This window comes from Lepidothrix coronata, unplaced genomic scaffold, assembly GCF_001604755.1.
Source record: "Lepidothrix coronata isolate B3197 unplaced genomic scaffold, Lepidothrix_coronata-1.0 Scaffold101, whole genome shotgun sequence".
NCBI lineage: Eukaryota > Metazoa > Chordata > Aves > Passeriformes > Pipridae > Lepidothrix > Lepidothrix coronata.
Genome location: NW_016690281.1, coordinates 95276 through 112310, shown reverse-complemented (window position 1 = coordinate 112310; position 17035 = coordinate 95276). Strand labels below are relative to the sequence as shown.

Below are 17035 nucleotides of genomic sequence, written 5' to 3'. Positions count from 1 at the left end.
GTGTAAGCTTCTTGCATACAACTGAAAACTGTTAAAACCACAGAAATACGTGCCTATTTCTGTTGCCACTTATCCTATTAATGTCTCAAATTTGTTATGATTGATTGTTTCTGGGTTTGGTTGGTTGTTGTCTTTTTTAGAATTCTAAGTACCTTGAAAATTATACTTTGGGTTATACAGATGTGCAATTTTTTTACAGTAACCTTTTGAAGAGTACAGAACATTAAATTATTTTCCCTGGTGTTCTCGCATGACTTGGGAGTTTGGCTGTACATGGACTCTTAGAAGCATAACCCATGGCAAGCATGTTTGCTACATTAAGGCTCCCCCACCCTTTCCAAACAACATGTGGTATTACTTTTCCTACTAATGTCTTTTGGCTCTTTAAACTCAGCTGTAGTAGTTTATTAGTTATGGAGGTCCCAGACCTGTCCATGGGGTATGATCAAAGCCAATTCTTATTTAATCACCACAGAAATGTATGTCCAAGAGAACAAGCACAACTCAGGTTTCAGAAAGACTGTGCCTTTCCAGGTGGGGTCTGTAAATGAAAAGTCTTCAAAATATATAATTCCAGACAAACTCTTTCTACTAGGCTACTGAGTCAGCTTATCTCCCAGCACTTTTCAAGCACATTAATTGAGCAGCTTTTAGAACTATGCCAAAATTTCAGAAATGTCGTCCTAGCTGGATGTGCCTGCAACTTCTGCCTTGGACTTGCTCTACTGCTGTTAACAGGTCAGTAGCACAGATTTTGAGCAATTTCTGCTAGCTAATAAAGCCAACTATGAAACTGCAATTTGCACTGTAACTGTCAATCTGTTTCCCTCTGACATCTCTATCTCTGATTTGTTTAGCCTAATTGTCTTTAAAAGTTACTACAATACTGAAAGTGAATGTGAAGACCTAACGTCTTATGTAGGCATAGTGCTGCTTGGCTGTAGGAGGTCCTATCCTGAGAGAATCTTTGTGGTGAATGATGTTTGCTTCCAGTGCAGTAATAATGTGTTGTTGCTGTGATACCAATAAACTCCCTTCCCTCTTCTCCATCTCTTAACTGAGACTATAGGCATCTCCACAGCTCCCTAAAGAGAAGGGAGTACTGTAATGAAGAGAAGCTCTTTCTTTCACAGGTGAGTGCTGGGACTGTACTGCTATGCATCCACCTCCCTGGTTTGATTGTTCAGAACAGCCATGGTATCTGCTATGTTGATTTTGGACCTATATGGCTTAGTTTTGCCCATGTTTTTATTATTCCCTCAATATACCCCTAGCTCAGTGGCTTCCTGGGCACTGCTCTAAGATATTAAGTTTTTTGGTTCCTTCCCTCCTTATTTTCCATTTTTCTTGTCATCAGCTGTGATAAGTTGTGGGAGGACTTCACATGTTAATACATCCTCCCTGCTGCACAACCAGTCCCTTGTGTGTCCTCTATGAACTGCAGAGGATCACCCCAACTTCACTGCCTGGATGAGCTGAGCCTGCCCCACACTGTCCTACAAGGGCTTTTGCATCATGCTCATGTCAATGCGAATGTGTACTAGGCAGAAGTGTTTCTGATGGTTTCCACACAGTCTTTTACAGCTTCATCTTACAGCTATTTTCACTTCAGAAACTACATTGTGGTAACTGACCCCGGCTGCTTAAGGGAAGAGGGGAAACTCCTCTGTCTTTCTATGGCCCTTTACATCTCAGTTCTGCCTGCTCTTTGTCTCTGTATCATTGGCCCCAGAACTGCTGAAGGAGCTGTTTCTATTACTGCAACACTATCAGGCTGTACATTTGGTAGAAGGTGATGGTTTGGTGCTATGTTGGGCTAGAAGTTACTTCTGGTCACCCTAGGAGGCAGATTTTGCAGGCAGGTACCTGCCATAAGAGTATTAAAATAAGGGAGGCCATTCCCTTTGAAGCAAGCTGTAACAATTGCCCTTTGGCCAATGAATTGTTGTCACTGTGAATGTTGAGGGGTTGGAAGTGGGGGTTTTTCAGTGTCTCCTAGGAGCAAACTGCAAATGTCCCTTACCTAGCAGTATCTAATTTGGAAAAATTATGTTTTCCCAGGAATGTTAGGGCCAAAAAGCAGGTACTAGGGGAAGCACCATAATTCATTCTGTTGTACCAGTTTGGAAATGTCCATCTCCATTTCTGCATGGCCTCTGCCTCCTTGTCTCTTGGCCCCAGAAGCTGATACTGACAGGCTGTTACTTGGTCTATTCTTTGACTGCTTCTCTCTCCCCCTTCTCGGCACTAGACCCACGTACAGGACTGACTTGATGCATCCTAACTGTAACACTGCCATTGCAGCTGGGTGTGGGAAGATCTGTTCCTCATATGCTCTGGGATCAGGACACAGAAGCACTGCAATACTTTTTTGCCTTTGCTTCCAGCATTGCGCTTTGAGCACAGTGCAGCAGTTGGCTGTGGGGGAAGCGCAGGACAGGGCAGCTCAGGGTGCTCCAGGAGTCTGAGCATAGTTTGGTAGAGGACTTGGGTGGAAGCAGTTTTGCCTCACATCCAGACAGGGCTAGAAAATGACTTTAGGTCACTTAGAAAGCTCTTCTGTTGGCCCTTTTTAATAGAAAAGTTGCAAGCCTATACTTCTATATTCAGCAAATTGCTTGGCCTTTTAAATGTTAACCCTTTAGCAGAAGTTCCTCAGTTTCTCCAGGACTAATGAGTAATTGCAGATACAGCTACTTTAACTCAATCTGATAATCTGAGCAGTTTTTCATTGGTTCTTGAGATTATCTTTAAAATCAGGCACAGTATGCTCTGCTTTATTATGTCACTGCTGCTACTGCATGATCATCAAACCACGAAGCCCAAACTATCAAGGGACAGAAGCGGTGCAAAAAGTGACATTTTCTTTGAGCTGGTAAGACAGTTTAACATATTTCTGTTCCATGTATGCCAGTATCTAATGTTAGGATACATCTACTGAGATAAAATGTTGAAAAATATTTTCTATCCCTAAATGTGGAATTATATATTGTTTCTTGTACTAGAAACCTAGAACAAAAGAATCATGAGAAGGGTCCCTGTGCTTTTGTTCTGCTAGTTTGCTGAGCACAAAACAGCACTATTGCATTAATTCTGATGGATTGTGCTCAAAAGAAGGACCACCCTGAAGAAATTATTTTTTAGGTACTCCTCTCTGACTGCAAGAGATGAATGTAAAGGAATCCAGCCAAAATAGTCCTCAGTGTTTGGGACTTTGCAGGCAAAAATATACTTTTTTAATGTATGCATGTGTGTATATATATGTGTGTTTGTGTGTGTGGATATTGCTTTATTGCAGTAGTCATCCTTTGTACCAGGTTTTTCTCTCGGATCCAAGTATGTCAAATCTAAAAGTGCAAGGCTGTTTGTGAGCATCAAATTATGGGAAGATGGCTCTCCAAAGAGGAAGGGAGAAAAAGACTGGTTATATGGGGTTCTCTGATAATCTCTGTAGTTGAGAAATCCAACCCCTTTTTCCTTATTCCCCAGCAGCTGGCATGCTGATCATGTGAGTCTGCTGTGTGCACTTGATGTGCTTCTGTCAGGCATGTGCTCAGAGGCCTAGGTATTAAGAAGGTAGACAATCTATGGCTAATTTTTCTTAAAGGACCTGCAAAAGTCTTTCTTTATAGGCAGAGATGATTGTTCATGATGGGTACCCCTCTAATCACACCTAGTAGTATAAAGGTGAATGTACACTTGGGTTAGTCCTAATGGATGGATGGATGGATGTACCTGTTAGTACAGATGTGCTACTGCCTGTCATTGTTTTACTTCATAGGTGCCAGTCAGTGTCCTGCTTTTCTGTAGTGCCTGTTGGTGCTTCCTCTGGAAGAGATGTAAGCAAAGGAAGGGATTATGGCCAAGGGAAAGCAGGCCACTTATCACTAATTACTAAGATGTAATGGATGGAAACAGTGTTCAAGGGTCCAGGTCTGCTGTGTCTGCTCCCACTGTACACCACTCATTGTATCATAGAATCCTAGAATGGTGTGGATTGGAAGCGATCCCTGCCATGGGCTTGTCCAAACCCTGTCCAGCTGGCATGGAACAATTCCAGGGATGGAGCAGCCACAGCTTCTCTGGGTGACCTGTGCCAGGGCCTCGCCAACCCTACAGGGAAGAATTTCTGTTCAGTATCCGATCTAATCCTGTCCTCTGTCAGTGGGAAGCCATTCCCCCCTGTCATGTCACTTCATACCCTTGTCCAAAGTCCCTCTCCACCTTTCTTATAGCCCTTTTAGATACTGAAAGGGGCTCTAAGGTTTCCTCGGAGCCTGCTCTTCTACAGGTTATCAACCCCCATTCTCTCATCCTGCCTGCATAGCAGAGGGGCTCTAGCTCTCTGGTCATCTTCACGGCCTCCTCTGGACTTGCTCTAGCAGCTCCATGTCCTTCTTACATTGAGGACCCCAGAGCTGGACAAAGTAGTGCAGGTGGTGGTCTCACAAGAGCAGGGTAGAGGGGTAGAACCCCTTCCCTTAACCTGCTGGTCACACTGCTTTTGATGCAGGCTGATGAAGGATTAGCTTTCTGGGTGGCAAACATACATTGCTAGATCCTGCTGAGCTTCTTGTCAACATCATATCTTGCTGTGGGAGTGACAGCAAGAAAAACACATTTTGAAAGAGTCCAGAACCTGAAGCTTCTGACTTCCTCTAAGATTTAGGTGAGCATAGGAGACCAGATGTATGAGCTGCAACAAGAAAAAATTACACTGATGAAACAATGTACTCTATATAAAAATTGATGTCAGAGGTGGAGTAAAGCCTAGGAGTCCTGTCTCTCTGCTGTGGGCTGGCATGTAATCTGACAAGTATCCAAGGATGCTCAAGCATGTTGAAGAAGCTTATGCACGCATCTCCACGTCAAATTTTTGCTCATGCTCTTATATGGCACTTCGTGTTTTGTCAGGCCTTTGTAGAACTTGTCTTACCTGTAGTCATCCAAAAGTCAGAGATGCAAAGGTTCTTTCTTGTGTCCATCCCTTTGAACCTATTACATTTCTCTACACAATTCTTCTATTTCTCTTTCTCATAAGCTTCTTGTCCCCACTTCCAAAGTCACTGACAGCCTCTCCTTGTCCTGTTGTCATCTCTCATTTCTCCATCAAAAAGTGAACTCAATGATGTCAGCTTCCACCTCCCACTAGATTGTTAAATCACCTCCTCCTAATCACCCTTTATGCTACTGCTTATATATTGAAGGTACTGCCTGCAATTCGCCTGGGCTACCTCATTCTTTGGGTCTCCTTGTAAAGCTCTGCTTTACTGAGTTGCTAAAACCCAGATGATATCTAGGCTACCCACATGATGGGACTGTGTTGTCACCTTCTTGTTCTACTTCCCCTCTCAGTGTTATCTATCAAATAATTTATTTCACCTTATAAATTCTTAAAAGAAAATCTTTTTATTGTGTGTTCAGCTGGACCCGAAATGTGGAGGTGAATCTGTGAATATGAATTCCTAGTAACAGATCTACCAATAACCGTCAATCATGTGCCTTTCTGTGGGTAAGCAGCTGAGAGCATTTGAAAAATCTGTCTGTACAAACTCTGCTTCAAAATTACTCAAAATTACTTTTGGGAAATGGAGGCTGCTGGTGGAACTACAGGAGGGAAGGGGAAAGGCAAGGCTGCAAGGCCTCATTTCCTTGAGCAGGTAACAGGCAGAACAACTCAGCCCTGGAAACATGCAGAAAGGATGGAAACACCATTGCAACAGCTTGACACTACCTAGCAACTCAAGGTCATACTCAGCTCCTGGTGCTGAGCTAATATCCAGACTGGTGGAAGCACATCTGGTGTATTGTTTCAGGGTGTCATCTCAGGCATTTGGTCTCTTTCTTTCCTGCAGAGTAAAGGTGGTTCCTCCAGTTTTCACGGGGCTTTTCTGGCTTCACCCACAACTGCCCAGTGTGGCAGAAACTGGGCATTAGAACGTGAAAAACCAGCAGGCAACCTGGCTAAAAAATTGATTTGTCTTCCAGTGCTGGCAGCTGCTGTAATAGCACCTGGACTGCTGGCACTGGGTTTCCATCTGAGCTACCGGGATTTTGTATTGTTTTTCAAGATACCCAAGAAAGATTTATAGACTACAAGTCTTGCATCATATGTTTAGGCAAGAGGTTCCAGCAATAAAGGTAGTTCCCCTTTGTACAAATTCTACACTTTATTTCTGTCTAATTGTATCTACCTTCAGTGTCTAACAAGTGCATTCTTTCCATCTGTCTCTAGGAGATTTAAAAAAAAAAAGATTTTTCTCTATGTGAAATCACCTTCCCATGTAAGATACTTATGGCTGGTGTGAAATTACTACTTAGTGTTTCCTTTGGTTAAGTTAAAGAGATTTAGTTGGTCTTTAATTGTTGATTTCTGAGGAAAGTTATCCAAGATCATATCATTCTTATAGCCCTTTCCAGAACCATTTTTATATTGACAGCATCTCTTTGTCTAAAGTATGGATCCCAACAGAAGAAATTATTCAATATTACATGTAGCTACAATAACATTTTTTTAACTCATATGCATCCACAGTCTGTGTGTTAGCTCCTCTAAATGCATTAATGTACTGCAGAATCTTGTTCATCTGGTTATGTGCTATTTCCTGAAATAATTTTCTGATAAGCCTTTCAGAATTCAGTGTTACATGACCTACTTATGACTAACATTCATGGCTTCTAATGCAAAAATTTGTATTTAAACATGCTGTATTTGTTTCCAGGTGGGCTAGAGAGCCAGAAATGTCTGACACATTTTGAACACTGAAGAACTGAACAAAGAACTTCTTACGTGGGGTGGGGGGAGTTTATAAAATTAATAGCAATTACCTGGAAACATTCTGTCCTGGTTTACTTATCTTGACCTATGTTTGTTTATTTGTTTGTGTGCCTGAACGAGTTCTTGTAAGCACATGTATAATTCTACTTAATGCATCTCTGTCTATATCATATTTAGTCACTATGACTGTATTTATCTCAGGGATCACACGCAACCCTGATTAGAATGATAAGCAGGAGAGGCTTCATGCCTCCCAGCCTCCTGCAGCTAAAATCAGCTACTGGTGACACTTCCTCTTGACAACCCCCACTCTGAAGAAGGTCTGCAGCAAAACAGAGTGCTTACCAAAAACCCATAAATGAAGAGGTGGGGAAGTGGTAGCCAGAAAGATTCCTTTTCTCTTGATAAGTTTCTGAAACATTGTAATTATTTTACTATTCGATTCAGAAAAGGGACACCATAAGCAGGCATGATCACAGGCAAGAAGTTTTATTTGGATGCTGCTGTATTGCTTTGTGAAATTCATGACTGGAAGGATACTCTTGACTCCTCCTGGTCATGGAGTCCAGTTCCTGCTGTTGTAGCCATCAGATCACTTAATCCCTTCAGTAAAACAATCCTAATGATTTAAATATCACAATCCTTGCTAAGCATAGGCTTTTTCTCGCTCATTTCTATTCTAGATTACTTCAGATCCTTTGTTGGTTTGAAATCATGATCTTATTCTATAGCCAGGCTGTATCTATTTGGTCCTGTGCTAATGCTGTACTTAGTGTTTCTCCTATCCTGACACTCTCTCCCTTTTCCCCAGCTTGTCCTGAAAGAGAGATCATAATCTCTGGCAAATTTTGGTTGATAGTTGTTGGTTTGGGTTTTTTTGTTTTTGTTTTTTTAATAATAACTAACCCAAGCTCTTCTAAGACAGAAAATTCTCAGACCCTTACATTAGCCCAGCCCTAGAGCTCAGTTCAGTGTACGTGCTAGGCAAGCAGTGCAAACAGTGTTCCTCCAAAATTCTTTTAATTTTTCAAGAAACTGTTTTTGTTTATTAGTGGTCTCTATCTACAAACTCACTCCATGTTTTCTGGGTTTCAGGCTCCTTGGAGCATCACACTCCTCGCAGCAGTGCTGGGCTCATTTGCTGTGTTCAGGTAACAGCAAGTATTGCAAACTGAAAACATCTTTTAAAAACACCATGTATTGCTGAGTAGATCAGGTCCATATTCTTCGTATTAAGCTTTGCCATAAGAATGCCAAATCAGAAGCTTTCAGTGAAAAAGTATAATTTTAAATTAAAACTTCATCAGGAGAGAATTCACAGAACGGAATTTCTAATTAAAAAAAAAAAAAGAGTGAGTCCAGCTTAACACTGTACAGAGGTAGTGTTCCATATTGCAGAAGATACACTTCAAACATCCTTACACAACCCTTCTGTGAACTGGGGTAATGACTAGGTCCTAAGTATTCTACATCTCTCAATGAACGCTTTGACCAGGAGCATATCAGTTATTCTCTGTTTCTCTTTTCTGAATATGCAGAAATTATGTCTGCTCCAGGAGGCCCCTGAGCTGCAAATGTCTGGAGGCTGACAATGTTTTCAGAGAAGAATATCTATGCTCTATTGCTATGATTTTCTCTAAGCATCTGGTTTTGGTTGCTGTCAGAAATGAGATACAGGGAAACATGAACATTTTTTCCAACCCACTGTGGCTCTCTGCTGCTCTTAAATTGTCATAAACCAGATGCCAAAAATGCAGGAAGAAGGAAAGATGAAACACCCACCCTTTCACCCACCCTTGATCAAATTGCAGGAATTAAAGATTTACTTTAATGCAGCTCGTGCTTTAGATTCCTGTACAAAGTATTATTTACTGCCATGAGAAGACCAGTTCCTATAGAAGAAATTATATAGCTGAGCTGGTGCCCTGAGAGATTCAAGATAAGCTTGCATCACACTTGCAGAAGGAAGTAGGTAAAGCTTCAACCTGCTGGTACAAATACTGACAAAACTGCTCCTAAAAATTGTTCTGTTTCAGATATTATCTGGAATGGGAAGAGCTGTGTGGCAGCTGGGCCTCCGGCTGTGTATTACTGCTGTGCTGCTCTTTGGTGGAGGAAGAGGGAGAGGTAAGAGGAGATCTGGAATAGGTTCACCGTAGGAAAACAGGCACATACCTGTGCTCATTTTTCATTCACAGACTCTTAAATATGCAACCCAAGATCCTGCCCTTTCCTAGGTCCCAGGAACCGGTACAGCTGGCTGGTAATGCCAAGCCTAGGGAACTGAGCACATACTGGATAAGCTGGGCAGCAGAAAATGTGTAGCAACTGCCCAAGGTCCCTGCCCTAAGATGTTACACTCATCTCATGCAGTGAAGTGTGGTACAAGAGAGGAAGAACATGATGGGGAAGATTAGATGCAGTGTCAGTAAAGGAAGTACTAGCAAGTAATGCATTTATTTGATGTACTGAGCAAGGCCTCATCCAGTGATACATGGATCTAGCTCTGGTCTCCTTCCTCTGCAGAGCTCTGTGGCAGCCTGAGCTGCCTGAATAACTACATAACTACCGTGAACTGCACGTGGGCGACGGAGAAGCCCGTGGGCGATGGACCTTTCCACCTGCATTTCACCAAGTAAGAGCCACATACCGAGCGCTGCCTGTGGCAGCCCCAGCCCTGGCATGGGCAGGATGGCATGGAAAAGCAGAGATGGGGTCCAGCTGTGGGCTTTCTTCCCTCCACAGCAGGAGGAGACCTGTGGCACAGCTACCTTTGCCACCCCATCACCCCAGACCTGGGCTACCTTGGAAGCTGCTCCCTTTTGTGGGCCCACAGCCTCAGCTGGGGCAGCTGAGGTACAGTGGACACAGCTGCATGTTCTCCTGCCAGCTCTGGCTATCCACCCAGTGAACTGTTCTGGCAGGTGCCTCAGCATAGGGAGCCTTTCCTTCCTGGCCTTCAGTCTCTGTGATCTGGGAACTTCCAGAGCCCATTGTCCATGAAGCTCCCTAATCAACTTCTAATAATTTCTTGTCTTTTTGCCTAGAAATTAAACCACTAGTGGTTTAATCTATTAGTTAGTATATATATATATATATACAAGTCCAGTGAGTTATAAGCTTTAATAACAGATTTATTCAGTGCTGGTGAGGCCACCCCTGCAGTGCTGTGTCCAGTTTCTGGGCCCCTCAGTTCAGGAAGGACATGGAGGGGCTGGAGCAGGTCCAGAGAAGAGCAACGAGGCTGGGGAAGGGACTGGAGCACAAGTCCTGTGAGGAGAGGCTGAGGGAGCTGGGGCTGTTCAGCCTGGAGAAGAGGAGGCTCAGAGGAGACCTCATCATTCTCTACAACTCCCTGACAGGAGGTTGTAGCCAGGTGGGGGTTGGGCTCTTTTCCCAGGAACCAGCAGTAGGACAAGAGGGCATGGTCTCAAGTTGTGCCAGGGGAGGTTTAGGTTGAATATTAGGAAAAAATTTTTTACAGAGAGAGTAATCAGACATTGGAATGGGCTGCCCAGGGAGGTGGTGGATTCACCGTCCCTGGAGGTTTTTCAGATGAGACTGGATGTGGCATCAGTGCCATGGGCTGGGAACCACAGCTGTGTTAGACCAAGGGTTGGACTTGATGATCTCGGAGGTCTTTTCCAACCTGGTCAATTCTGTGATTCTGTGATTTAGAATATTATCTGAATAGTGTTTCCCCTAATGGAAACAATAGGGTGAATAGTTTGCTATGTGACAGGATAATTTGAGATGAATGTGTTTAGATTATGCAATAACATTGTCTTGACCACCAGTAAGTATTACATGAGGGTAAGCCATGCTGACATTAGATGCCTCATATTCTGGTAGGGTTAAGTCAAAAGTAGCCTAGCTCTAAATAATACTGGGGTTTAGATCTATGAAGAACTGCCAAGCTGATAAACTGTGATATCCCTGTTTCTTGTGGGATCACATGCAACGTGAAAAATTTGCTAATAAATGGCTACACCACAAAACAACAAACCAACTTCCAACATGTTTTGCTGTCAGTACTGATGTTTGTTCCTAGCAAAAGAGGCCTTAATGTACAACTCATTGCTTCTGTGCTGTGCAGTTGTAACTCACTTCTTCCCCCCTACCCAGCTGCTTTCCTGGCAATGACATGCAGCCCTCTCACTTTCAGAGGGGGCAGATATTGGGCTCTGTATGCAGCTCCTTGAAGGTCTGGTGCTTTCAGCAGAGAGGTTATGAAGGCATCTCCTTCCTCCCTATTCAGCCCTGCCATCCAGCCAGCTTTAGGATTGCTTTCTGTGCTCTCTGCACTAAAGAGGTTCATGGTCTTCCAGAGTGTGGTGGTGTGCTAAGCTGCCACATGTTCTTCATAAACTGAAAAAACACTTCATTGTATGCCTTCAAAGAAACTTTCAGCCTTTTTATTCTTCTAGCCTCTGGTCAAAGGGCCACAACGCCAGCTGCAAACTGACTGCCGCAGAGAGCATGCAGAATCAGTACCACTGCACAATTCATTTAGCCAGCCAGATCTTGGAAACAGATGGTTATAGAGTCTCTCTCCAAGGAAACTTCTTTGGACGTAATCACAAATACGTTACCTTTCCAGTGTACAATCCCCGCAAGCACAGTAAGTATGAACAAGGGCAGTCGTGAGCTGTGGCTCTGCCCAGCAGCTTTGGGGTAGGTCTGATATGCTCTCTAACAAAGGGTGTCTCAAAGACAGCAAGTGGAAACAATGAAAACAAGCTAGACTGTCCATTCCTGGAGAGTGTGCTGTGTGGACTGTACCAGTGAGGATGCAGTCCCTGAGTCTCTCCATTCTGACCTTTCTAGGACTTTAGAGAGGGCTGGCTCTGGAGCATCTTTCAAGAAGACTTCACACTTGCATCATGTTTTCTTGTGCCATAGAAAATTTACAATTAGATTGCCACAATTGTTTGTTTTGTTGTTTTACTTTTTCCTGAGAAATTATGTAATGAGAAATCAAAGTCACGGATTTAATCGAATGTCCCATGGCCTGGTACTTCAGAGAAATGCTCTAGTATCTGAAATACTAGTATCTAGTGTCTATATGTGTGGTATGTTTTTAGGGCAGAATGTGACATCCAGAGTGGTTCTTTGCTTGCAAGATTATCCCCAGAGACTGCTGGAGTTATCATTAATTTATGTCAGTTCTGTAGCTGCTCTGATCCAACCTGGAAACTAATTTGGTCTACTTCTGGTCTTAGTATCACTCTTCGGACCAAGCTTTATCTTCCAAGACTTTAGTCAGCCTGGTATCACACATCTCCTTTTGTGATGTTTCAAATATTGTGAAAAAACCTGCCTCCTCTATTTACAGTAAAACTTGATCCACCTTTGAACCTCCAGAGCAATGCCACTGCCAGCAAGTGTCAGATATGGTGGAGTGTGTGGAACGTGCCTTGGTACCTCGTTGAAATTCTCCAATATGAATTGCAGTATAAGGAGTACAGCATGTCCTGGGAGGTAATGGATGAGACACACAGTGATGCTGCCTGGCTCTTTGGGCACAACAGCCTTGCTAATCAGCTCAGGGCTCTCTGCCAGCTGACTCTTTTAATCTGGCCTTTCTGGTTTCCCATATGAAGTCTGAAAGATTTTATATAAATCAATTCTGGAGATCAATAACTCTTCTCATGACCCCTACATTCATAAGTCACCCATCCTCATGCAGGCCCTCTTCTTGCATCTAAGAAAAGAGAATTTGGAAAAGAAAAGGGAAAAAAAAAACCAAAAAAGAGTATTTAAAAGACCATCCCTTTGCCCAGCCTTGTTAACAGAAATGCTTTCAATACTTTTCAGATTGCATTGAACAAGACACCATCCAGTTCACTGCCACAGATAGAAATTGAAGCAACAGAGCTTCGCAGTGGCATCGCTTACATTGCAAGAGTTCGCTGCAAAGTTTCTGAAAATGAGAATTCCTACCACAGTCAGTGGAGTGAGTGGAGCCAGACAACGGTGTTTCAAAGAGCAGGTACAAAGAATGTTGTTTTCATCTTAATTCATTTCATGTCCATGTTCCAAAAAAAAGGAAGATATGTGAAAAAATGGAGCTTTACAAAACAGAACTAGCTTTCTTCAAGTATTCATAGCCAAGTTACTTTCCTTGAGGACTTTAGCAGCCTGTTTCATCTGGATTGCTTGGTTATTTGGAATTCTATCTTGACTTCCAGACTTTTGCTACAAATTTTTGTGCTGTTTTCCTAGATGTACCAAAACTGTCTGAGAAGATCTTAAATACCACTATGCAGCTCTTGTTCATTCCTCTGAGTTTGGGCACTCTACTCTATTTATTCTGGAACTGCAAACTTTCTTCAAGGTATGTGATAGTTTTTCATTAAGTTCCCCTTGATCTTTATGGCCTGAAGAGGATAAATCAAAAGTTGTTATATCCCTTTTCCTTCCTGTTTCTCCTGCACAGGCTCAGTCATTGTCAAAACCTCTTTTGACAGTCATGGGACATGACATATTCCTTGGCTGATGATAGTTAATGACCCATTATACAGTCCTTAAGGAGACCAAAGTACCCTTGTGACTCCCAAACTCAGCTGAAACTCAAGGATGAGGGTCTCTTGGAGTTAAAGAAATTTAAAGCCATGGAAATTTCTTGTTAAGCTTCATGTAGATAAATTAAAAGTGCAAGTACCTAGCAATCCATAAAGGTGGTTAAACTGATGTCAATGTTAAGCTACTCGTGACATACCTGGCAGCAGTCAGTATGTAAAATACCAATATAGGCAAGCTAGACTGACTCAGATTCTGTTGAGAGCAAGTTTACAGAGAACAAAGTGGTTTAGAACCTTGGTTCAACCATCTTCTGCCATTTTTTATGCTGTCAAAGCAAAAGTAAATCTCCTACCTCTTTTTTTTTTCTGCCTTGACATACATTATTATGCTCCATACACACATCATTCTTAGAGAAACAGAATACTTGACAAAATGCAATAAAGTATTTTACAGGATAGACTCTAATAAATGGGCAAGAATGTCTGGCAGAATTTCTCTGTCTAAATATAATGAAGCTAGAATTCTCTAAAACACTTCCAGAAACAGTGGTTTAGATCAAGTAAGTTGAAAAACAAATGTTTCAATAGCTTGGTGCATATAATGGGTAATAGACCAGTAATAAGTTTTTGGATATTCCTAAGAAACTTTTAAGACTGCTTCAGGCTAGAAACATTAAATGCATGCATAGGTAGCAGACAAACGATTGCATGAGATGTCAGAAATCATGGTAAGTGTGGAGGTTGCATCCAATCAGTATCATGGAGACAGAATACAGAAAAATTTTCCGTTTTTTTTAATAGTTGTTTTCTCACTTCAGGGCAAAAAGTCTCACCTGCTTTAACATTCCCACGCCAGCTGCTTTCTTTCAGCCACTCTATAGTTTGCACAATGGGAATTTCAAGGTAAGAAATAAGTTTAATTCCTTTCTTATGATCCTCAGTTCATGATGGGAGGATTTTTTTTTTCTGGGATTAATCATTCTAGCTCCTGAGCAGAGTTACTGACAGGTGGTTCTGCTCTTCCTGAGAGTTTACAGTTTCTCAGTTTCTTGTCTCCACATACTAGCTGACCAGCAGAGCTCCTGTCCAACTTCTCACTCCTTAGAAGTAGAACCCCTCTAGTCACTTTGAACTCTGGCTGAATCGAAAGGGTGCACCCTGTCCTTTCAAAGCCAAAGCAATACAAGTAGCTTGCATTATATTCTGGAGGTGAAATCTTGTAAAATTTCTTGTAAAGCTTTGTGAAATTAGCAGCTAGATTATCTACCCTATTACTCTAACTTGGCCTGTTATATTTGCACTAAACCTCTGGATTATTGTGCCAAAGCCATATACACAGAATATTTTGGAATAACTACGAAAAATGACCCAAACTTATTGATCCTTTCACTAGGACTGGGTTGGACCTAATGAGGCTTGTAGCCAATTTGGAAGAGAAGAGGCCAGCAACTCAAGCAAAGTGACTGCAGATAGAGTTTCTGATCTAAACACCCAGGAACTGATTTCTCAGATCTCCTGGAAACCTTGGGAAAGCACAAATCTGGTTGCTGCAGAAGAAAACTTTGTATTTGCCCCAGGTCCAAGCCAGCAATATGTCCCCAGTAGGTATATAAGAGCTGAAGAGATAGAAGTGAGGCCAGGACTATTGTTTGCACCGAACCATGCTGATGACACAGTTGGCCTGAAAATCTCTGAAATAATTAAAGACAATTCTGAGAGCCCTAGCATGGGAAGGAATTATTCCTCTCACTCACAGCATGGAAAGGGTGACTTTCTTATGCTTCAGGAATCTTTGGAGATAGAAGATGTGTCCTTCAGTGGCAGTGACTATTGTACCTTGTGTGACAATGATACCACAGGAGGTCTGATTCCTGCTGAACCACTGAAGCTCTCCGATGGCAATAGTCTTGTCAAACATCAGAATGATCAGTGACCTTCCCTGAGGAATACTGCCTACAAAGATTCTGGTGCTCTTCTCTCATCTCCCAACATTGTCTTCCTAAGTGGCTTAAATGGTGACTGTGCAGATAATTGCAAACTTGTATAATTTTAAAATAAATCTTCAATTCCTGTACTTCAGAAGAAGATTGTGACCAAGTCCTCTGGCTAGCAAATACTACCCCTACAGGCATGGCAAAGCCCAACTCCAGCAACATCTGTTGTCTCAGAGATACATGACCATGCCCTTCCCTGAATTAACCTCCTGCCAGCAGAGGTCCAGTAACCGCCGGTCTAAGGAGGCAGCAGCAGACCCGCCGTTTTTCCTCAGGAAGAGCTATTGGAATTGTGTGCCTCTTGGAAGCAGCAATATTTGCAGTGTGATGAACCATGATTTAAACTCCATAATTTTTTAAAACTATGCATAATTCTTCATAAAATCACAATAAACGATTTTCGCTAACGAGGGTAATTTTGCTTCTTAATGCATTGATGACTTCAACTGGTTCCTGATTTGATCAGAATTTGTAATTGCTCTATTTAAAGATCATCAGACAGCGGACCTTGATCTTTATTATTGTGAAAGGCTCTAACTTTTTATTTTGCAATAACTAAGCCTCATGTACTGCTTTGATTTTAACAAAAATTTATCTCAAGGTTAAGTGGCTGGGCTGATCTAATGGAGAAAGACGAAAAGCAAGAACAGCACACATGAGGCTTACTTAATCACAGTACAGGCCAGGCCTACTGGCTCTCCAAGGTGACGAGTCCTTTGTCTTAACTGCACAACAGGTACAGCCTTTCTGAGCTGGATATCTAGAGATTTACTTTCTGTCCTAGAAAATACTATACACAATTAATTTACCACCAAGCAGATTTCTGGAGTCTTAGTTGGATCTCCTCAATTTAATAGGCTCAACAGTTTTAGCAAGCATAGTGAGATAGGTAGACATGCATCTAAACTAGCTGGCACATGCATATATACAGTCACATACATTTATTCCTCTGTCTTTGGAATGCTTCCCTTGTCTCTCTGCTGACCATTAGCACTGAATAGTTTTGACAAGGTAAATAAACATTTCATTTATAAGTAACAAAGTAGGTTGAGACATCCTTCCCAAAAAACATGCTAGACCAGAGAATTGTTGTGAGGAGTCTTCAACTGTGAGAAAAACAGGAACAGAAGGAGAAGTTCACATCCAATTTGCATGACAGCCATAGGAGGTAACAGCAGTGATTTGTTTTCAGTGTTGTAAGCAAAGGGCTTACTTGATATCTGAAAATATTATCCCATTTACGGTCCTTTGTGGTTTTTAACTTGTGAAAACTGTATTCAAGTGTGCTTCTTTTACTATACCTCAATCTAATGGCAAGAGAAGAATGTGCTGTTGCTGTCGTTAAGAGTTGCTATAATTTCCTCAGGATAAGAAAATCATATAACAAGACTACACACCTGGAGGATTTTGGCAATCCTAAACTTTTAGACCCCATGGTGTGGTTTGATGTAGTGTCTCAAATTTCAAATCTTCAAAATCAGAGGGATGCTTTCTGAAATTGTCAGATCAATTGTATCTTAAATCTCTCAGATCTTGATAGCCCTTGCTTATGAACATGTCTGCACAGAAAGTGAACCAGTTTCATAAAATGTTGCTCAGTTAAGAAGGTATTCTGTACTAGGAGTATTAGCAAAATCAGAGTGGGAACGATTATATTCAGATATGGTAAGGAGCAGCAGGTCAGGCTATGGAAGGGAGAACAAAAAACTTCATGAGATAAAGAAGCAAAACAGAGAGAT

The 17035-nt window shown here is 42.0% G+C and overlaps 1 protein-coding gene across 2 annotated transcripts; it reads left to right on the top strand.

Moving 5' to 3' along the window:
* Nucleotides 1–107: 107 nt before the first annotated feature.
* On the top strand, nucleotides 108–15801 carry LOC108501340 (interleukin-9 receptor-like). Of its 2 annotated transcripts, none has more exons than XM_017823100.1 (10): nucleotides 108–1133; nucleotides 7874–7929; nucleotides 8815–8905; nucleotides 9305–9413; nucleotides 11206–11399; nucleotides 12114–12259; nucleotides 12596–12770; nucleotides 13004–13115; nucleotides 14121–14205; nucleotides 14696–15801. In XM_017823100.1, exons 3-10 carry the CDS (start codon nucleotides 8827–8829, stop codon nucleotides 15233–15235), a joined length of 1440 nt encoding a protein of 479 aa, XP_017678589.1. In that variant the 5' UTR covers nucleotides 108–1133; nucleotides 7874–7929; nucleotides 8815–8826; the 3' UTR covers nucleotides 15236–15801. The 2 variants fall into 2 exon arrangements, with proteins under 2 accessions (XP_017678589.1, XP_017678590.1); XM_017823101.1 differs by having other exon boundaries at nucleotides 562–738.
* The last annotated feature ends 1234 nt before the right edge of the window (nucleotides 15802–17035 follow it).